The sequence below is a fragment of the Protopterus annectens genome, chromosome 8.part0 (assembly GCF_019279795.1).
Source record: "Protopterus annectens isolate FY-2018-M chromosome 8.part0, PAN1.0, whole genome shotgun sequence".
NCBI lineage: Eukaryota > Metazoa > Chordata > Ceratodontiformes > Protopteridae > Protopterus > Protopterus annectens.
Genome location: NC_056741.1, coordinates 1,324,804,172 through 1,324,827,582, shown reverse-complemented (window position 1 = coordinate 1,324,827,582; position 23,411 = coordinate 1,324,804,172). Strand labels below are relative to the sequence as shown.

At 39.2% G+C, this 23,411-nt stretch overlaps 1 protein-coding gene across 1 annotated transcript in view; it reads left to right on the top strand.

Moving 5' to 3' along the window:
• Positions 1-23,411, top strand: part of ABCG4 (ATP binding cassette subfamily G member 4) — a 682,517-nt gene that overhangs the window by 499,355 nt on the left and 159,751 nt on the right. The window contains exons 6-7 of the mRNA XM_044080863.1: positions 5,845-5,990; positions 6,548-6,671. Coding sequence (XP_043936798.1) covers positions 5,845-5,990; positions 6,548-6,671 — 270 coding nt within the window. The remainder of the gene's footprint in view (positions 1-5,844; positions 5,991-6,547; positions 6,672-23,411) is intronic.

The following is a 23,411-nucleotide window of genomic DNA, read 5'->3' as shown; positions in this document are numbered from 1 at the left end:
CTGATCCAGAGATCATTTCCCAGGGACCTAAAGGTATTAAGGCTATTACAGCCGAAAATCCTACCCCTTCGGACAGAGATTCCAGAGCTTTGGACGGATGGGGTAAGAAGGTATATACCTCTGCAACTCTTGCTATCAGGGCATTGAATTGCCAGTTTCACATGCTTAAATACCAGCAACATAATATGGAACTTATTAAACAAAAAGTGGTAATTTTTCCAGATTGTGCAGAAAATAAAGAATTACAGCAGCTTATGCACTCTGCAAACCAAGTTAATAAGCATACTTTGCAGTGTGGCTTTGATGCCCTGTAAGCATCTTGCAGGGCAGCAGTCACTGGCTCTGTACTGAGAAGACATGCTTGGCTGAAGGAGCAGGCCTTGTCAGATCATGTCACATCTAAATTACTAGACGCTCCTTTAAATAAGGACCATTTGTTTGGCACCAAAGCAGAAGAAGTTCTTAAAAAGATGGAAGAAAAGGCTAAATCTATGTAAACTAGTAAAGAAATCCTACAAGTGCAAACACCTAGATTTAGTAGGCATTGCCCTTCAAAACACTCGTCCTTTCCAACCCCCTCTAGGCCTTCCAAAACAAGACCCAGGGGAAACAAACCACCCAGACTACAGTCTCAAGGTATGCAGAGATCTAAGTATTGGAGCGCCTCCACCCCTAGAGCAGGGAGTGGTAAGCCACTTCCTTATGGAAAAAGTACACAATGACTTCTCAACTCTACTTCCCAGCCCTGCCCAATTGCTTGTGTCCCTAGGAGGAAAACTTGCCCTTCATGCAAAAAACTGGATGTCCATCACTCAGTACCGATGGGTCCTCAACATTGTAACCCAGGTGTACAAATTTTATTTCCAGTCACTGCCAACCCCAAGTGGGTTTCCAGACCTTCCTCCAAACCAGTGGGCAAAGGCTTTTGAGCTCAATATCAGAGCTATTCAGCCTGTTCCAGTAGAACAGAGGGGTCAAGGATTCTACTCCAGACTATTCGTGGTACCCAGGAAAGAGGGCTCTTGGTGCCCAATCCTGGATCTTTCAATTTTCAACACCTTCCTGGTGGTACTAAAATTCAAGATACTTACCCTGCAACAGCTTCTCCCTATGTTAGCCAAGGATGCCTGGTTAGTCACCCTAGACTTAAAAGAAGCCTATCTGCACATCCCCATAAGGGAGTCATGCAGAAATATCTACGTTTCAGGGCAGGGTCTATGCATTATCAGTTCTCTGCACTTCCCTTTGGCTTATCTACTATGCCCAGGGTATTCATAAAATGCCTGGCTCCAGCCATTGCATACTGCAGGCAGAGAAATATCCAAATTTACCCATACTTGGATGACTGCCTGATTCAGGCGGACAGTCAGGAGCTGCTGCTTCAGCACCTGACATTTGTAAAAAGCCTTCTAACTTCATTGGGGTACACCATCAATGAAAATAAATCACAACTGGTACCCAGTCAAAAGATTGTATTCCTGGGAGCAAGCTTGGACACATCTTCCCAGATGGCATTCCTCACTTCAGAAAAACAGGTCTATCTGGCAGACTACTTCAAACAAATGGCCACCAGAACTCAGCTACGTGCAAGAAAAGTACTGCAAGCCCTAGGGTTCATGGCCTCATGTATTCTGCTAATTCCATATGCAAAACTGCATATGAGGAAACTTCAATGGTACTTAAAAAGTATTTGGTGCCAACATTCTCAGGACCTGGAAACAGTCATTCCTATCATACCTTGTCTAAGGACAGAGTTCCTTTGGTGGGCAGAAACATGCAACCACAACAAGGGACTGCATTTTACTCAACCCCATGCCACCCAGACCCTAACCACAGATGCATCAGATTATGCATGGGGGGCTCACATGGCAGACAAATGTATTCAGGGCCACTGGAGCCCAAGGAAAATTCTCCTGCACATCAATCAAAAAGAGATGCTAGCTGTACAGAATGCCCTGACAGCTTTCAGATACCTACTCTTTCCAGGACAACTGCTGATAAAAACAGACAACACCACAGTTATGTGATACATCAACAAGCAGGGGAGAACCCATTCTTACCCACTCTGCAGGTCAGCCATGGCCCTATGGAACACAACCAAGTTCATCTACAAGCTCAATTCCTGCTAGGCAAACAAAATTTACTGGCAGATGACTTAAGCAGAAATAGCCTAGACCCACACAAGTGGAAATTGGAGCCCAGCACATTCAACCTTCTGATCCAGAAATGGAGACCCCAGAGGTGGATCTATTTGCCTCCCCCAACAACCACCAGTTAAGCAAATTCTGCACCAGGAACCCTCACAGCAGGACCTGAAAGGTGGATGCCCTACCCTTTCAATGGGAAAACCTCTCAATCTATGCCTTTCCCCCTCTGCCCCTTATCTCAAGAGTATTACTCAAGATAAAACAAGACAGGCCAAGGACAATTCTGATTGCCCTGGACTGGCCACACCAGCATTAGTACCCACTCCTGTGCAGCCTGACAATGGTGCCACCCTGACACCTACACCAGGCCCCAACCCTGCTTTCTCAGCAAGAGGGACGGATTTTGCATCCACAATAGCAAACCCTAAATCTTTCAGCCTGGCTTATTCCTTAAATACCCCACCAGCAACCCTAAGCAAGCAGGTGCTGGACATCATCCTTGAAGCCAGAAGGCCCAGTATTAGGAAATCCTATGCTGAAAAGTGGAAAAGGTGTTGTTCTTGGATTAATTCTAAAGGAAAGGACACAACACTGCCCTCCTTACCTCTAATCCTGGATTACCTAGCAGAACTACTACACAGAGGCCTATCCTTCTCCTCCATTAAGATCCATGCCTCTGCCATTTCGGCTCATTAAAATACTGAGCCACCTCTATTCTCTCACCCTCTCATCAAACAGTTCCTGAGAGGGCCAAACAACTTAAGGCCACCAAGAAGAGCACCCACCCCTGCTTGGAACCTTAACTTTGTTCTGGAAAAGCTCACACTTCCCCCTTTTGAATCTGCTGTTTCAGCACAGTTAAAATTCCTCTCTTGGAAAATAGCCTTGATTCTAGCTATCTCTTTAGCTAAAAGAGTGTCTGAGTTACAAGCACTGATGGCTGTGGAACCCTTCGTTATTTTCCATGCTGACAGGGTTTCCCTCAGAACTAACCCTTCCTTTATGCCTAAAGTGGTGTTCAGTGTGGCTCTCAACCAATCCATCCATTTGCCAACCTTCTTCCCTAATCCTCAAAATAAAGGGGAAAGAATCCTGCACTCTTTGGATGTGCACAGACAGCTCAGGTTCTACCTTGATAGGACTATGCCTTTCAGAAAATCTGACCAGCTGCTAGTCAGCTTTGCAACAGGGGCAGAGGGCAAGGCCATTTCAAAATAAACCATTTCCAAATGGATAGCACACTGCATCCATTTCTGCTGCAAGCACCATGGAAAACCAACCCCTCAGGGGGTCAGAACACATTCCACAAGAGTTACAGCTACCTCTACAGCATTTCTCAGGGAAGTCCCTACAAGGGACATACTGGAAGCTGCTACCTGGAGTTCTGTACACACCTTCACCAGCATTACCATCTGCCTATCTTTTCCAAATCCAGAGCAGGATTTGCTACAGCAGTCTTGCAAGGCCTACTAGCCAGCCTTAACTCTTCTTGACTGCCTCCACCTTTCCTCAGCTTTGGGAATCAACCTGCGATGACTGCAACAGTGAAAGATGAAGAACATAGTACAGTTGTGTACACTTGCCATAAATGTAGATGTTCGAGTGTATTCACTGTTGCAGTCCTGGTTTCCCTCCCTCCAGCCCCCTGTTTTTTTCTATCTCTTTATCTCTCCTCTCTATGGCTATTCCTACTGGTATTGGTATTTACTTTTTACTGGTGCTGTTTTCCCCACCATATACTAGATCCCTATATGTGGGCTTCTGACATTTGGGGCAAGAAAAACTGATGTAATGGCGTTGAATGCCTGTTTTTATACCCCTGACGACCTGACGTCATGGAAGAAGCAACAGCATCTGACACAGAAATATTAAGTCTCTGGTATTCAGGCCGACTGAGGGCTACCTGCGGGCAGATAAACCAAGTGTGATGACTGCAACAGTGAATACACTCGAACATCTGCATTTATGGTAACTGTACACAACTGTACTTTTCTTTCATGTTGTCCCAATTATATAACCAAGTATCTGTGCTTTTCTGCCTCAGCTATTAGCCCTGAGCTTCAAAGAGAGTGCCAGGCAAGTGTCAGTAGGATGTGTAATTAACAGTAACAGACAATTATAGCTTCATTTATTTTGCCCAAGGACACTGAGAAAATATGTACCAATGTGTGTCATTTCTAACTGAGGTAACTTCAGGTCTGTAAGAAGCAGTAAGCTAGTAGTTCAAACGTAATTCTGTTCAGATTCTCAACATACTCTAAAAAGCATTTTTTGCTTTATACCTTACTCACAAGTTTAGAAGTGAAATAGAAATGAGGCCAACATAAATTTAAAAAAGTGCTTTTTGTGTGTGTCTGTCTGTTTGTGTGTGCATGTGTCATACACGCAGAACTCCTTATGTCCCTGTTCTACAAATGCATACGTCCCTGTTCTAAAGTAAGCAAAGATAAGGTTATTACCTTAAACTTAAAAAAATAACTAATGAAAAAGAAAATCGAACATGTAAAGTGATTGCTAATATTTTTAAATGTACAGTAGTTGTAATTCAAAATATAATTTGCAAAGTCTACAGATCTAAACCACTTTTGCAGTCGGCTAGACTGTACCAGTTGTGAATAACTATAAATTGGCACAAAACCAACACATCAGAATTGTAAACCAACCCAACAAATGTTTCATAAACAGTAACACTGATTTATGGTTAAAAAAAAATGAAATTCCATTTTCATGAGATGAAATCTGGAGTTCTACCACAAGAGCTCACGTCTCAAGAGCTAGAAGAGCCCTGCCTTGAAGCCAGGGACTGAAGCATCTTGTAGCTCATATAGGCTGCTAGTCATACCCAAACACATCATTTGAGTTTGAGTGACGTAAGTGCAACCATGGGGAGGAGTGTAGATTAGAACAGCAGTCATGAAGGGGATGTAGGTGTAAGAAGCGGGAGGGGAGTTATAGGGTTAGGGAGCAGGAGAGGAGATTTAGGGTTAAGGAATAGGAAGGGAATTTTAGGGTTATGGAGTAGGAGAGGAATTTTAGGGTTAAGGAATGGGAAGGGAGTTTTAGGGTTATGGAGTAGGAGAGGAGTTTTATGCTTAGGGAGAGAGAGGGGAGTTTAGGGTTAAGGAGAGACCAGCAGAGAGATGATATATACCTAGTCGAAACCAAATAGGCATTGATCAAGCCCCATGCTTGGGTGTTGTGGAGGCTTAGTTAGTTTTGAGAGCCATTTTGAATAGTGGGTTTTATTCAAAACAGCATTCAAAGTATTGTCTCTGTGATGGATATTTCTACTCTACGAAAGGTGCTTAATATATATCCTTCCAAAGGGAATTAAATGCATGCCTCAAGTGTTTTAAGAATACTACCTTTCCCTGCTCTTGTTTAGATCTATTTAATAACAAATTATGAAACAAGAACTGTTAATATTTTTTGAGCTTTTATTTCTCCTGGGTTATATTTCTAAATTCATATCCATATCATCAGTGCAGTAGCCTGAATTCCTCTGTAATGATCTGTTCAGAGCTACATTAGTTACCCAGCTGACCATGCGAAGTACTAGGTTGCTGCTTGTAGCTGACATTGCTCAAATGCCACAATCTGTTTCTGCATATGTATCTCCCCCACCTGTGTATACCATGTGCTTGCTTCATACTGCATGTCCTTTTAAAATGCTTATCCTCTGTTTCTCGTTCCACAGGTTGAGGAGATTTTAACAGCACTGGGACTTCTAGAATGTGCTCGCACTCAGACTCTTTCATTGTCAGGTGGTCAACGCAAGAGGCTGGCCATTGCATTGGAGCTGGTCAATAACCCACCAGTCATGTTCTTTGATGAACCAACCAGGTAAAGGAATGAGGTTGTAACATTGACAGAAGTATTGTTTCATGCCAGGTAGCAAAGGAAGTACTGTACAAGACATCTGGGAATCTTCTTATCAGTATGCAAGATGTGATGAGGATGTGTTGAACTCAGCAGTGCCTCCAGATTCTGTGTGGTTCTTGGCAGTCTTGTAGGTTTAATAGTAATTGTTCTGTATGTCAGTCATGAACATTAACTTTCATAGTGTGGGTGTATTTATTTGTGTAGCTAGCTTTTGTTTTTTAACTGTTTAGCTTTTGGTTGTTATTATTGTTATTATTATTGCATATAGTTGAACAAAGTACTGGAAGACTTGTCTTTAAAATGAAGAAGTCACAAAACAGGGGGTGTTGCACCCCAGCAGTTAGGGAATCCATACATGAATGAATCCATACATGGTTTGTTTGAGCTGTGGTGCTTTAATATGGTTACACATAGTTTAGGACTGGAAGTGATACTTTTAAAGATATTTCTTTTTTCATTCCCTTAATCCAATGCACTGTAAATTTATCTTTCTTTTCTCTGATTTCTACATCACACAGTGGCTTGGACAGTGCCTCTTGCTTCCAGGTGGTCTCGCTCATGAAATCCCTTGCCCAGGGTGGGCGAACAATCATCTGCACCATCCACCAGCCCAGTGCAAAGCTATTTGAGATGTTCGATAAGGTGAGCGTTCTTGTCTTATAAAAATCACAAATCATTTTTTTCTATTTGTCATGGTTTCATTAGCATGACACTAAATGTAGCAAGAAGAATGTCCTGCAGTTTCAGTTAGTAGATTTATTAAAATTGTTTAAAAAAATTCAATTTCTCAGTTTTCACTCTGTGCACCTTTTCAGACTGTATCCCTACCTTTGTCATGCTAACATCTGTTATGTGTGCTTGGATCCCTTTCAGCTGATCAGGTTTTCAGAAACTCGATATTCATATGGTTCAGACTATATGATCACGTTTTTAAAACTCAGAGTTTTGAATGGAGATCACGGTACAGTGCGGATTGAGAAATCTACCATTTTCCTCACTACAGTGTGATCTCACTGTTGGTAGGTATAATTTGCAGGGGGTGTGTAGGGTGCAGGGGGACTGCCCCCTGCAAAAACATTAAAAAGGTAGATTTTTGTGTGTGTGTGGGAGAGTTATGTTCATGTTTTCAGAAACTGAATCATAAGGTCTTAACTGTATGAATTTTGAGTTTCTGAAAACTCGATCTGACATGCACCTGTGTGCTCATACACTGTATGCTTCGGAGTATTGTATCTTAATTGTTTTGTGTCATAAAAGAAAACATATAACAACAATTTTTTTAATGTTTTTAGGAAAATTGGACTGCATTTTTTATAAATGTATGCAGCTGTGCTTACTGCTTATTTTGTTGCACTGAGCTTTTCTTATTCACATGAAAATAAATATACCTAAATAGTTTACTTTTGACTTCTGATGCTAGCACATAAAAAAAGTTCAGATTTTTTTAAGAAGCACATTTTTTTTGCATATTGATTGATTAAACAAAATGGCAGAATATATAGTGGTGTGTAGCTCACTGGATGATTTCAAGGAAGTCTGGAATGTCTGGAGATTGGGTAGAGTGGGCGAGGGGCTGCCACAGAAGGGCTATCTATAAGAATCCACCAGACTTCATGAGTCACTTGTTTACCTTCAGCAGCTTGTTCACATTTTTTTAACAATGTAGGCTCTGTCTTCTTTATCAGTGACTGAGTCATTGTTATTTAGCAGTTTTAGAAGATATTTGAGTGAATATTATAGATCTCACTTCTAAGGAATCCATCAATGAACAACTATTTGAAATGTGTTTCTTGTGATATTAATAATTTAAGAATTTTTTTCCTAGCTCCCAGGCTGTGAGAAGTCTGTGTTTCTTGTTGTCTGATATAGTGAATTCACACACCAGACTAGGGGGCACTCCCCAGTTCTTTCCTACCACATTCACACATTGGAGCTTGATTCTATCCTTTGTGATAGAAAATTCCCCCCTTAAATGTGGAGAGAACTGTGAGGAACAGGTGGCTGTAGAGAGTAGTCATTACAAAGGCTAGCAGGAGAGCCCTTTGTATAATCCCGGGACAGAGTGAGACTGTAAATACAGAGGCCAGACATTGAAAGTATCCTCCTTCAAATTTCGTTTATGAAGTGGCCTGACATTTTCACAAGATATGAGCTGTACCTTGATTAGTAAAGAGATCAGTTGAGCACTCATTGTGATGCCCACGCACTAGCCCATTAATCAAGGAGCCTCAATCCTCACCATTAGCACCAGTGAGGGGCATGCACATTGGGGGGATAACAAGTACACACAAAGTAAAGTACAATTTACCTTTAGAGCACACAGAGATCACAGTCAGTCAGGGAATTGTTTCTCCCTTTCTCTCCAAATCCCCACTAAGACTCCCCACTAGCACAGCTATAGGGTCCAGATCTCAGTCTAATGGTCAAGGTAAAACCTCCAGCACCCTCTCTGTCTAACTAGTGCTTCGTGTCCCTGCCCAAGTAGCTGACACACACATACTTTAAGGAAGTCACAGCAATGCAAGACACTTTTACAAGTAAAATCTAGCAATTATCTCTGTCTTAATAACAGTAGAAAGAATTTGCTAGCCCAGACATCCTGTCTCCAAGCGTGAGATCAGACACAGTTGTAATTCTTTACTTAGCTTTCTTCCAGCAGGGTGCACTGTGGTTACATTTTTGAAGTTCAGCATAAAACACAGCTTTCTTACATTTAATTTTCTTACATTTGTAAAAAAATCTGTGGATTATATTAATATTTACAATGACATAGAATTATCTACAAAATTCTATCTGGCTAGGCTGGCAGCCTTCACACTCATATTCAGCTGAGGATGAGAGTACTACTGAAGGTGTACCTTAGCAACCATCATGTTGAAAGTAGCTCTTGTGTCAACACTGTTTCCCATATCTGAGCATTTAAAACTAGGGATGAAAAAGCCCTTCTCACCCTGGACATGCACTGTCCACTCAAACTTTACACGAAACAGATTTCATGTGGTTAGAAAGACTGAACAGCTGTTTATTGTCATTGCTCCTGGGAAGAAAGTATTCACAATTAACTACTAAGCTCTTCCATGCAATTACTTACCATATTATCGTTTGTATTGGGCAGCTCACTGTTTGAGGGGAAATGCTGCAGTAAGAGAGCATTCTACTACAAGCCATAGTTCCTACCAATTCTTGCCTGAGTAATATCTCCATTTCAGACATCTGGGCAATATCCACTGACCACTGCTACCTAAATACACCAAGAATTATTGTCTTAACCAGAAATCCAGGAGTGTCTGACTTTGCATGGTTCATCTGTTTTGTAGCATCAGCCTTCTGAGCTTTTATCCTTGGGCTCTTCTTTCATCTTTGGTGATTTACTGCTTAGGACCCATCAGGAAGGGTGCCCAATAGTAGATGTAACAGAAGCATTCTTAGTCTATTAGCTTGTCTATGAAGCAGCCCTTTTCATGTCATAGATACCCTCTCACCAACACTCTCTAGGTTATTAGCTGCATCACCCAGACTGTTGGAGTTCTCTGCGAGTCAGGTAAGCATGTACTTGAATATTGCTTGTTAGCAGTGTACATGTCAAATCATTATTGATAATTTTTAATTTGCAGGAGGTGTGATTACTCAGTGTTGGAAGTACCACCCCAGAAATCAAATGTAAGATAAAAATAAAAGTGAACTAGTAACTGGTAGGCTCATGAGGTAGAAGCATTGATGTAGTTTGCATGTGAAGTCATGGTATATCCTGGAAATAAATCCATATACACTTGGGCATGTATTCCTTTAAGATTTAACAAACACATTGCCTTAACAGTCAAGAAAATACATATTAAAACTTGGCTGCCTATATAGATCCAGATCATTCCTCACCCCTCACTCCCAACTGGTCCTAGCCAGAACCTACCTTCTGTCCACACTTCTTTATGCCTCCCCCTTTTCACCAACCTTAGAAAATCTGACCTTTCCAAACTAGAGACTTGTGACCACAAAAATGTTCGTTTTGCTGCTACCCTCTCTCATAGAGTTCACCACTGCACTGCCCTTAGAAGTCTTCATTGGCTTGAGCTGCCACATCTTCTAACACTTAATCAACTGACAATTGCTCATAACATCATTTTTCAACCAACCAGATGCCCTTCCATCACTAATAAATCTTGTCCAACCCTACCACACATCACGTGCACTCTGAACATCCAACAAACTACTTCTGCAAACACACAAATCTTACATCTCATTTGGTGAGTCTCTATTTGCTAATCACATTGCAAAAATCTGGAATTCAGTCCCACACTACATACTCACTACCTCCACCAACTTCATGTTTAAACAACTACTCAGACAACACTTCCTTAATAACTGGCTCTTTGTATTACACCTGGCTAAACTCCTCTTTCTCATTTCACTTCCCACTATACAACAAGGTTGCCATATAGTAAAGGATTTTTTTCATAGTATTATGTTATGTTATATGTGTATAAATTGATAATAATGTTTAGGTATATTGCTATTTGTATTATCTAATTTCGCCATGTTTTATTTTATAATGAGTATTAAATGTTCATATCTACCTTTTAAATGTTTATATCTTGCTTGTATAATCTATCTACTATATATGTAACTATCTTTGGAGCTTTTCTCCCCGGGCCTCAGCTGAAAATGGGCTACCCAGTAAACAAATGTAAAATAAAAATAAATAAATAATTTAAAAAGTCTGACCTGTAGGTCATGTGACCTTTTCTGCCTGCTGTGCACCCCCTGCTTAGTATTCACTGAATGTGTCTTGTCCTTGCTAACATTTAAGGCAGACACCACCCACTTAGGAAGCACAACAATTAAGAATTTAGGTATAAGTACTTATTCTACCCAGTGGACAGCCAGCTGGCTCACAGACAGGACCCAGGAAGTTAGAAGTGGGGAGTGTACCTCTACAAAGAAGCCAGTCACAGCAGAGTTCCTCAGTGATTGGTCCTGGGACTACTCCTTCTTGACATTTACTTCTCAGAAAATCAAAGCCAATGTCAATGGCCTCTGACTGACTAAATTTGCAGATGATTGCAAATTAGGAGCAGTCATAGAAATTCCCACTGACACATATGTCCTCCAGGAAGCTCTGACACAGACAAATAACTTGTGTCAAAGCCCTGGACTAAAACGGAATACCAAGGAATGCATAATAGTATCCTTTGGGAAGTCATCTACCCCGGCTAACTGTCATATTGACAACACACCTCTAAGAGTTTACCCAATAGTCAGGGACTTGGAGACACACATAGACCAGTAATCTAATCTTTGACCACCATGTGTCTACAATAGTGAGAAAATCATTCTATGTTGTGCAACTTATAAATAAAGTTATGGCATTTAGGTTCAAGGAAGTCATTGTTCCACTGTATTCAGCATTCATCAGACCTATCATTGAGTACAGTACCCCCTTTGGCATATACCTAACAAGGCACATCCACCAAGGTTCCTCACTAAAAGAATATAGGGCATAAGTAACATGTCCTATGCAGACTGTCTTCAGGCCTTATCCCTATATTGTTTCCTACAGACTGTTGAGTGGAGACCTCTGCCTGGCATGCAAGGGATTGTCAGACCCCCACTCTGATGGATCTCCTACATATCTGCAAAACAAGCAGCAACAGAATTACCCATTCTATAGACTTAAACCTTGCCTGTGATATAAATAGGACTTGCTGGAGAGACAGGTATATATCCCAGAGACTATCCCATTCTCTAGAGCAGGCTCCCCAACTATGTGAAACAGTGTTCCTCCCTAACCCAATTCATGTGTAACTTGGACAGTTAGATTTGGAACAGTAAATTCATCCCTGGTTTGGCACCTATGTCTCTAATGGACACAGGCAGCCTGTAAATGGTTAATCTTCCAGGCTACTGCTTGTAAATGTTTCATTTCCCAGGCTGATGCTTACACTTATCAAGGGTATGAGAACTTGTAGGAGATTTTGGATGCATAGCTAAACTTAAAAAGGCTCATGTGGTTGCTAGCCTAGTAAACACCTATGATCCTATAAAATAAGAAGTGGCCTTCATATGTGAATGAACAAGCAACCAACAGGAATTATAAAACTTTAGAGAATGGGCAAAACATGAAACAAAACCTTACTGGAGAAGAAATGTTCTCCAACAGAGTATAAATGTGTGAGGAAAGCATGATAAAAAGAAGCCTTTGGCTACACAGCAACATATTAAGCCATGGGGAATCATGGACCCACAAAATGGCTACCACATTCATTAACAAAACAGAAGAAAAAAGAAAAGAAAAAAACACAACTAAAGAAACGGCAGGAACAACAATTAACAACTTCTTACATTCCCTTTTGCCTACTAATTGGCCCTCTTAAGAAGCTGCAATTAGTGAGAGGAAATGAACAGAACTAAGGCAAGTAACTGCAGCACCAGCAGTTACATGGATACATATGTGAGTGGAGGAAGGGTGTAGGTGGGGGAGCTGTGATAGTTTGCACTGTATATGTCTAATTATTTGTGTATTTCTTTATTTATTTGACCACAGTAAGATATCTGAGGTGTACACAGTCAAGAGGATGGCTGCAGTTGATGGGCAGGTGTGTGTGTGTGTGTGTGTGTGTGTGTGTGTGTGTGTGTGTGTGTGTGTGTGTGTGTGTGTGTGTGTGTGTGAATGTGGACATTAAGTGCTTACGTAATGTATTTTGGATGTAAAATACTTCCCCCAACAGCAATTGCATACCCTACAGCAACTACACATCAAAAATATAAAAATTTGTATAAAATAATAATAATAATAAAACACAGTCTAATTGGTAGCCCATTTTTCTAAGCACAGTAACACCCACCAGGGTGGTTGGGTAATGGACCACCCAGGGGATAGGGAGGCTGTCCATCTGTGTAGTCAGTCAGCACAACACCCATTGGTGGTCTTTTATTTCCATGTAATTCCTAACCCTGTCAAGCAATATTGCTTGCTTAAAATTTAGCAGGAGCTAATATGAAAATTGACTATATTCTTTCTATTTGAAACAGCTACCTTTTGCTCTATAAACACTATAAAAATTAAGATTCAAAATGGAAGATATGATACATTAAGAACAAACAGATGCAGTACATGAGTAACAGACAGATCTAATGCCATGTACTCTCCATGATTGGCCCCGAGATCATTATGGCAAAAGAAAGATCTTCATGGTGGGGTGGGGTAGAGCTTCACTACTGAGACTTTATTTCAGATAACTGTGCAAGGTCCAGTCCTCTACAACATCAGTTGATGCTGTCCAGCCTTCTCGAGAATAGAGACTGCCCCAGTTTGCGGGGGACCTTTGCCTGTTGGTCTGTATAAAGAATTCCTCAAAACCAGACAACTCTCTGGCATAAAGGAGTAAAGCCCTGTCTATGCTGTAGGTGACATGAGTTTTATTACAATCTTTGGTACCATAGGAAATTACCACAAAGGAAGAGACTGAGTGGTCGTTGCTGTCTCACCCATCCTGGGTGCCTTCACACTATGCAGATGAGGATAAAATAGTATGTGGAAGGATACTTCTGCTCAAGAGGCAGTGATTTCAGGCTCAGAGTAGCCATCAAGAGGGGATGAGGGTGTATGCCCAAGAGGAGAGGGTAGGCCACCACCGAGGACCAATAAGGTATCCCATTCTGTGCTACCTGACCTGACACTCATTAGGGAATGTATGGCTGATAGGCACTCTCGGGCAGGAACATATGGATTATAAGGAGTCTCACCTAGCCTGGGAATGTCTGTCTCCTATTCTGCAGAACAAATGGCCTTCAGTCTTTTGTCTGTTATTCATCCCCATCCTGATACTACCTCTTAGTGCATGTGAACTTAATCTTATTTTGGAAGACACTTTTTCTTGTAGCTGTCTACTAGAGGGATCCCTGAATTGTAAGCCCAAGGGTGCAGAAAGCCTTTTGTTACATTCCACACTGAAAAGTAAAGGGTGTCCTTGAAGCCTTTCCCTTTTTAATGCCTAATTAGTCTTAGAGCTGTCTTTGAATCAGTATGTCCATTTGCCATTTGGGGCAGTTAGGGAGTGAGGAGAATCTTGCATAACATCAATGGGCTTGGACAACTGAAGTATCATTTTAAAAGAAACAATTGCTTCAGCCAAACAAAGTTCAGCACAGCACTGAAGGAACACAGCTTTAATGACCAAGTTAAGCACTTTCTTCCCACTTCATAGGGACTTCCTCAGAACAACATTATCAAACCCACCCAGCCTTTAAATAACACATCAATTAATCAATCATTCAATTGCTTACACTACAATTATGCATTAAATTCAATTGAATAGTAAAACATTGAAACCACACTTTATACACTAAGTAAAAAATATTAAACATACACTTATAAATGTATTAAAATATAAAAACATTACCCTAAAATATTTTTCAGTTTTAAAACACATGAAATGGCTGTAGCCTCACTGATACCTGGATATTCAGTTGCATTTAATCACAACTGTCGTTTAAACTCACTTAAATCCAGATGTATGTCCATATTTTTCCCCTGAGAATCTTTAATAATTTGTTGTATTACTAGAAACTTAAACACATGATCTGTGTGTTCTTTAACATGCCTGCTTAACGCATTAGTCATCCTACCGTGTTTAGTATCCAAAATGTGTTCTTCAATTCTATTCTTAAAAAAACCTGCTGGTTTTCCCTATATAAAATATAGGACAATTTTGACACTTCGCTACATACACCACATTGGAACTACAACAATTGCAATGCCCATTAATAAATATAGGTATCCCATTTAACTTAAAACAATCACCTGTTTCTAATATGTGAGGGAAAAATGTACACATCCTACAGTTAAAATGTCCTTTTATTCTGTTATTGTAACTATTGCTTTCCTTTCCACTTGTTTCTAAAATATTCTTAAAAGATCTATCCTCTCTGTATACTATTTTGGGTAGATTACCCACCCTTTGCCCTACATTTGAATCATATTTTAGAATTTCCCACTTTTTTAATTATTTCCGAAACTTCATTTGCATCCTGATTAAATGTAGTAATAAAACTCAAACCATAATCATGAGTTAATCTAACCTCTCCAGTATTATGGGACATTACACTAGTTCCATGTCCACCTGCCAAAATGGGTTTATATATGCCTTACTTACGCTTATGTATAACTTCCTCACTAATTTGGTTCAATAATTCCTGTGGATACCCTCTCATGCAGAAGAGCTGCATAATGAACTGTATCTCATCCACATCCATTCAGTATTGGAACTCACCATCCTAGCAGCCCAGACCATCTGCCCCTTAACTATCGACTTTTTATGATGGCACGGGTGCCAGCTGTCGAATTCCAAATCCGAATTTGAAAAGGTGGGCTTCCTAAAAATAGCTGACACCAACTTTTTCTCTTCTACATTTAATCTCAAATCTACATCTAGGCAAGAAATATGTGCCCTACTATAAGTATAGGTGAACTTTAAGAAATCCACTGACTTATTAATGTACTCAAAAAATTGATTGAGTTTAAACTCAGTCCCCTTAAACACAAAAAATAGGTCATCCAGAAACCTAGTGTAATAATTAATCTTGGAAGAATAAATCCCTTGCATAATGAACTCCTGTTCCCAATGGGACATGACATATTTAGCAAACATGGGGGCACAAGCTGCCCCTATTGCAATTCCTGTTAGTTGCTTGTAATATTGTCCTTCAAAATAAATGTAGTTATTTTTTAACACTACTTCCTTTAGGGCTACATATTTATTTATTTGATCTTGGTCATATAGGCCAGTCTTTATTAACTGAATTTCAAGTCATTCCAAACACTCCTCATGGGGTATAACAGAAAAAAGGTTAAAGACATCTATGGTAACCAATATTATGTTTTCATCTACTACCATCCTGTCTAACCTTTCCAAAAATTGCTACGAATCTCTAATAATGTAAGGAAATGCCGTTAGTCCTTTTTGTAAATTCACATCCAAAAATTTACTAATGAAGCAAGTTTTTGATAGTTTTCCATCAACTACTGCTCTAAACTTTGGGTCATTTAGCCCTTTATGGATCTTGGGTATCTCAAATATATTAGGCACCATGGGGTGTTTGTTCATTATATACCTAAATTCATCTTCATTTATTTGTCTCTGATATAACATATCCTCCAAAAATAAATCTATTTTTTATATATGTGAATCTCATTTAGTGATGCTTCCACATATGTTCCATCCATTAATAGGACATTCATTCCATTTAAGTAATTCCCTTTGTCCATGATGACCACTCCGCTACCCTTATCTGGCTTCATTATATGGATGCTAGTGTCCCTGGCCAAATCCATTAACAATTCTTCCTGTACTTTAGTCAAATTACTAACATATTTTCTGTTCTTTTGTTTGTATACCTGCCTTATATCCTTCTCACATACTTTTTCAAACACTCTTATTAAGTTGTTCAAAGGAGGGTTAAAGACACTGGGTTTTTTAAGCCTATATCCCTGTGTTCCAGATATACAATCATTACCATTAAACCATACTTTTAAATTCAATTTGCGTGTGAAACATTTGAGATCTATAAGCATATCAGCTACCTTCCCCCTCCTACTGGGAACAAAGGTGAATCCTTTAGCTAATAAATTGGCATGCTTCACACCTACAGCCCTACCAGAATAATTATACACTTTGAAGTCTTTAGCTTCATTAAAAATTGTTTGAGGTTCAATAACGCTTGCAAATTTGTCATAATTCCCAAAGGGTTGAGTAATTATGTCAAACTCAGGGCATACATTACTTAAAACATTACTCGCATTCAAGTCTAAATTATAATCCACACTTTTATCACAAGTTAATTCATTACTTTGATCAACATTAACTGCCCCTTCAAAAACGTAAGCCACATTGTTAATTAAACAGTCATTAGTTAATATATTTTCATAAACAAGTCCTGCATCATGATTAATAAATGCATTGTCATTTTTAACACTTACAACATTCATAAGTGCCAAGACCATGTCCATTAGTTGATCTGCTGCTGACTCCGATTCCTTCCATTTTTCGGTCTGGCCCCTTGCACTACATAGTCCTTGTATGTTCTCCCCAAAAAATGGGTCTGCTCTTCTTTTCCTCTCAGCCTTTTGGAGCGCCTCACTCCATCAGCCACTAAATTAAACTGCTGTACATTGCTCATGATGTAACCTCGTCTCTGAGGTCACTTCCTCTTCTCCACTCGACTCACTATTGGCTCCTTCACAACCGTTGGCATGACAACCTGGTGAATACGGATATACCTTCATTTTAGAATATTCATTCATGTCTCTTTTAATTTTGTTCATCTTCCGCACATAAATGTTGGCACAGACGCTGTCTCCAGTGGAAAAGATGTTAGAGTAGTTAATCTGATGATGCTTGAACAATAAATGACCCTGAATCTGTTTGTTTTTCTCCTCTAATTCCTTAGATAATTTGTCCATTGCTCAAATGTTATGTTTGGCCATACGTTTCATGAGCTCAATACCCCTCCAGTCAAGCAAACCATGCAATTCATTCAGAAGGTCCGGATTACCTTCTGCACCATTTGGATATCTCCATATCCGTAAACTTCACGGTATCTGCTCCAATTCGATGTTCCTTTCTAGATATGCTATTTCCATTTGTAACTTCTTAAAAGCCAGCATATCCTTTTTAAACAATTTCAGGTTTTCAACAAAAGTCAATGATCCTTGCTGGGTCGATACACCACTCCATGTTTTGGTCAGGACCCTGTGTACTTTGGCATTCTTCCATTCATACTTTGAATGGACTGTGGCAGGTTCCTTATAATGGACATAGTACAGGTGTTTGAAGATATATATCATAACCATAAATGTTTGAATGGAAGGATGATTGCTGCAGTAGGGGCTTCCAGCCTCCATTCCCTTGATGCTACCAAGGATTCATGTTGCTGCTGTCCTTCTCTCGACTGTTACTTGTTTTGACCTAGTATGTGCCTATAATATTTTCATGACAGTCGGTTTTGGTATGTTAATGATTTAAAATTACTTTTCACTAGCAGTGGGTGCGTGGTGTCGGAAGTCTAATTTTCTCTTAGGTCTAAAGCTGGAAATAATAACATTTGTTAGTAATATCCTTTTCCTGCTGCTCTGAAAAGAACAGATGATGATGAAGATTGCAGTGCCCATTACTACTGCATTTCCTGCAGATAGTCATGGCAAGGAACATAACCTCATACCCCTTGGAGACATCTGACTGCTGTTCAGGTTCTGATCAGAAGACTGTTATCCACCTGTAGCATATCTCATTCACATTATGAATGTGCTGTGGCATGTGCTATAGCAGCAATTACATTACATTTAATGACAGCCAAAGATGAAGCTGTTCTCCATCCTGACCTTCCCCATTACTCTTTATGCTCTTGTTCCATTCTCTCTTAAATATCTCTGTAGTTTCTTTTTCCGACATTCATTCAGATACTTCATTCCATGGGTCTGAAAAACTTTGAGTAAAGAAAGGTGTTTGGCCATCAAAGTACTATTCATTCTGCTCTATCTACTGCATCTGCCCTCTTCTCCCACCCTGTTCTTCATTTTCAAGAAACCTCACATCTCTCTGATATGAGCTTTTGCTTTCGTATCAAGTCACCTCTTTCTCTTTCACTCTAGAATAAAAAGAACTTTCACACTTTTATTCTCTAGTCATGTCCTTTCTTACATCACATACATTTCTGATAGAACTTTCACGCCATTATTCTGCAGTCATATCCTTTCCTACACCACATACATTTCTGATAGAACGTTCACATCTTTATTCTGAAGTCATATCCTTTCTTACACCACATACATTTCTGATAGAACGTTCACACATTTATTCTCCAGTCATATCCTTTCTTAAACCACATACATTTCTGATAGAACGTTCACACCTTTATTCTACTGTCATATCCTTTCTTACACCACATACATTTCTGATAGAATATTCACACCTTTATTCTGCAGTCATATCCTTTCCTACACCACATACATTTCTGATAGAACTTTCACACCTTTATTCTGAAGTCATATCCTTTCTTCCACCACATACATTTCTGATAGAACTCCCACACCTTTATTCTCCAGTCATATCCTTTCTTACACCACATACATTTCTGATAGAACTTCCACACCTTTATTCTCCAATCATATCCTTTCTTACACCACATACATTTCTGATAGAACTTCCACACCTTTATTCTCTAGTCATATCCTTTCTTACACTACATACATTTTGATAGAACTTTCACACCTTTAATCTCTACTTATATCTTTTCTTACACCCCATACATTTTGATAGATCTTTCACTCCTTTATTCTCTAGTCATATCCTTTCTTAAACCACATACATTTCTGATAGAACTTTTACACCTTTATTTTCCAGTCATATCCTTTGAGGGCGGCCGTGGTGGTGCAGTGGTTAGTGTTGCCACCTCACAACAAGAGGTTTTCCAGTTCGATCCTCGGTTGGGGTGCCTTCTTTGCAGAGTCTGCATGTCCACCCTGTGGTCTCGTGGGTTTCCTTCGGGTGCTCTGGTTTCCTCCCACATCCCAATGACATGCTGTAGGTGGATTGGATACTCTAGTTTGGCCCTAGGCGTGAGTGCATGCATGCGTGAGTGTGCATGCCTTCTGTGGAAGGTTGGGCACCGGGCTGGCAACTCGACTCCATAAAACTCCACTGTCAATCATGAGCAGACAGGTGATCCACTGTGTTGACCCCTAACCGGGAAAAACCGAAAGAAGAAGAAGATTCTCCAGTCATATCCTTTCTTACACCACATACATTTCTGATAGATCTTTCACACCTTTATTCTGAAGTCATATCCTTTCTAACACCACACACATTTCTGATATATCTTTCACACCTTTATTCTGAAGTCATATCCTTTCTTACACGACATACATTTCTGATAGAACGTTCACACCTTTATTCTGAAGTCATATCCTTTCTTACACCACATACATTTCTGATAGATCTTTCACACCTTTATTCTGAAGTCATATCCTTTCTTACACCACATACATTTCTGATAGATCTTTCACACCTTTATTCTCCATTCATATCTTTTCTTACACCACATACATTTCTGATAGAACTTCCACACCTTTATTCTGCAGTCATAAGCTTTCTTACGCCATATACATTTCTGATAGAACATTCACACCTTTATTCTACTGTCATATCCTTTCTTACACCACATACATTTCTGATAGAATGTTCACACCTTTATTCTCCAGTCATATCCTTTCTTACACCACATACATTTCTGACAGAACTTTCACACCTTAGTTCTCTAGTCATATCCTTTCTTACACCACATACATTTTGATAGAACTTTCACACCTTTATTCTGAAGTCATATCCTTTCTTACACCACATACATTTCTGATAAAACGTTCACACCTTTATTCTCCAATCATATCCTTTCTTACACCACATACATTTCTGATAGAACTTCCACACCTTTATTCTCCAATCATACCCTTTCTTACACCACATATATTTCTGATAGAACTTCCACACCTTTATTCTCCAATCATATCCTTTCTTACACCACATACATTTCTGATAGAACTTCCACACCTTTATTCTCCAGTCATATCCTTTTTTACACCACATACATTTCTGATAGAACGTCCACACCTTTATTCTCCAGTCATATCCTTTCTTACACCACATACATTTCTGATAGAACTTCCACACCTTTATTCTCCAATCATATCCTTTCTTACACCACATACATTTCTGATAGAACTTCCACACCTTTATTCTCCACTCATATCCTTTCTTACACCACATACATTTCTGATAGAACGCTCACACCTTTATTCTCCAGTCATATCCTTTCTTACACCACATACATTTCTGATAGAACTTCCACACCTTTATTCTCCAATCATATCCTTTCTTACACCACATACATTTCTGATAGAACTTCCACACCTTTATTCTCCAATCATATCCTTTCTTACACCACATACATTTCTGATAGAACTTTTACACCTTTATTTTCCAATAATATCCTTTCTTACACCACATACATTTCTGATAGAACTTTCACACCTTTATTCTCCAGTCATATCCTTTCTTACACCACATACATTTCTGATAGAATGTTCACACCTTTATTCTGTAGTCATATCCTTTCTTACACCACATACATTTCTGATAGAACTTTCACACCTTTATTCTCCAGTCATATCCTTTCTTACACCACATACATTTCTGATAGAACTTTCACACCTTTATTCTCCAGTCATATCCTTTCTTACACCACATACATTTCTAATAGAACTTCCACACCTTTATTCTGCAGTCATATCCCTTCTTACACCACATACATTTTGATAGAACTTTCACACCTTTATTCTGAAGTCATATCCCTTCTTACACCACATACATTTTGATAGAACTTCCACACCTTTATTCTGAAGTCATATCCTTTCTTACACCACATACATTTCTGATAGAACATTCACACCTTTATTCTCCAATCATATCCTTTCTTACACCACATACATTTCTGATAGAACTTCCACACCTTTATTCTCCAATCATATCCTTTCTTACAACACCACATACATTTCTGATAGAACTTCCACACCTTTATTCTCCAATCATATCCTTTCTTACACCACATACATTTCTGATAGAACTTCCACACCTTTATTCTCCAATCATATAGTTTCTTACACCACATACATTTCTGATAGAACTTCCACACCTTTATTCTCCAATCATATCCTTTCTTGCACCACATACATTTCTGATAGAACTTCCACATCTGTATTCTCCAATCATATCCTTTCTTACACCACATACATTTCTGATAGAACTTCCACACCTTTATTCTCTAGTCATATCCTTTCTTACACCACATACATTTCTGATAGAACTTCCACACCTTTCTTCTCCAATCATATCCTTTCTTACACCACATACATTTCTGATAGACCTTCCACACCTTTATTCTCCAATCATATCCTTTCTTACACCACATGCATTTCTGATAGAACTTCCACACCTTTATTCTCTAGTCATATCCTTTCTTACACCACATACATTTTGATAGAACTTCCACACCTTTATTCTCCAATCATATCCTTTCTTACACCACATACATTTCTGATAGAACTTCCACACCTTTATTCTCCAATCATATCCTTTCTTACACCACATACATTTCTGATAGAACGTTCACACCTTTATTCTCCAGTCATATCCTTTCTTACACCACATACATTTGTGATAGAACTTCCACACCTTTATTCTCCAATCATATCCTTTCTTACACCACATACATTTCTGATAGAACTTCCACACCTTTATTCTCCAATCATATCCTTTCTTACACCACATACATTTCTGATAGAACTTTTACACCTTTATTTTCCAATCATATCCTTTCTTTCACCACATACATTTCTGATAGAACTTCCACACCTTTATTCTCCAGTCATATCCTTTCTTACACCACATACATTTCTGATAGAATGTTCACACCTTTATTCTCCAGTCATATCCTTTCTTACACCACATACATTTCTGATAGAACTTCCACACCTTTATTCTCCAATCATATCCTTTCTTACACCACATACATTTCTGATAGAACTTTTACACCTTTATCTTCCAGTCATATCCTTTCTTACACCACATACATTTCTAATAGAACTTCCACACCTTTATTTTGCAGTCATATCCCTTCTTACACCACATACATTTTGATAGAACTTTCACACCTTTATTCTGAAGTCATATCCCTTCTTACACCACATACATTTTGATAGAACTTCCACACCTTTATTCTGAAGTCATATCCTTTCTTACACCACATACATTTTGATAGAACATTCACACCTTTATTCTCCAATCATATCCTTTCTTACACCACATACATTTCTGATAGAACTTCCACACCTTTATTCTCTTGTCATATCCTTTCTTACACCACATACATTTCTGATAGAACGTTCACACCTTTATTCTGAAGTCATATCCTTTCCTACACCACATACATTTCTGATAGAACGTTCACACCTTTATTCTGCAGTCATATCCTTTCTTACACCACATACATTTCTGATAGAACTTCCACACCTTTATTCTGTAGTCATATCCTTTCTTACACCGCATGCATTTCTGATAGAACATTCACACCTTTATTCTCTAGTCATATCCTTTCTTACACCACATACATTTCTGATAGAACTTTCACACCTTTATTCTCCAATCATATCCTTTCTTACAACACCACATACATTTCTGATAGAACTTCCACACCTTTATTCTCCAGTCATATCCTTTCTTACACCACATACATTTCTGATAGAACTTCCACACCTTTATTCTCCAATCATATAGTTTC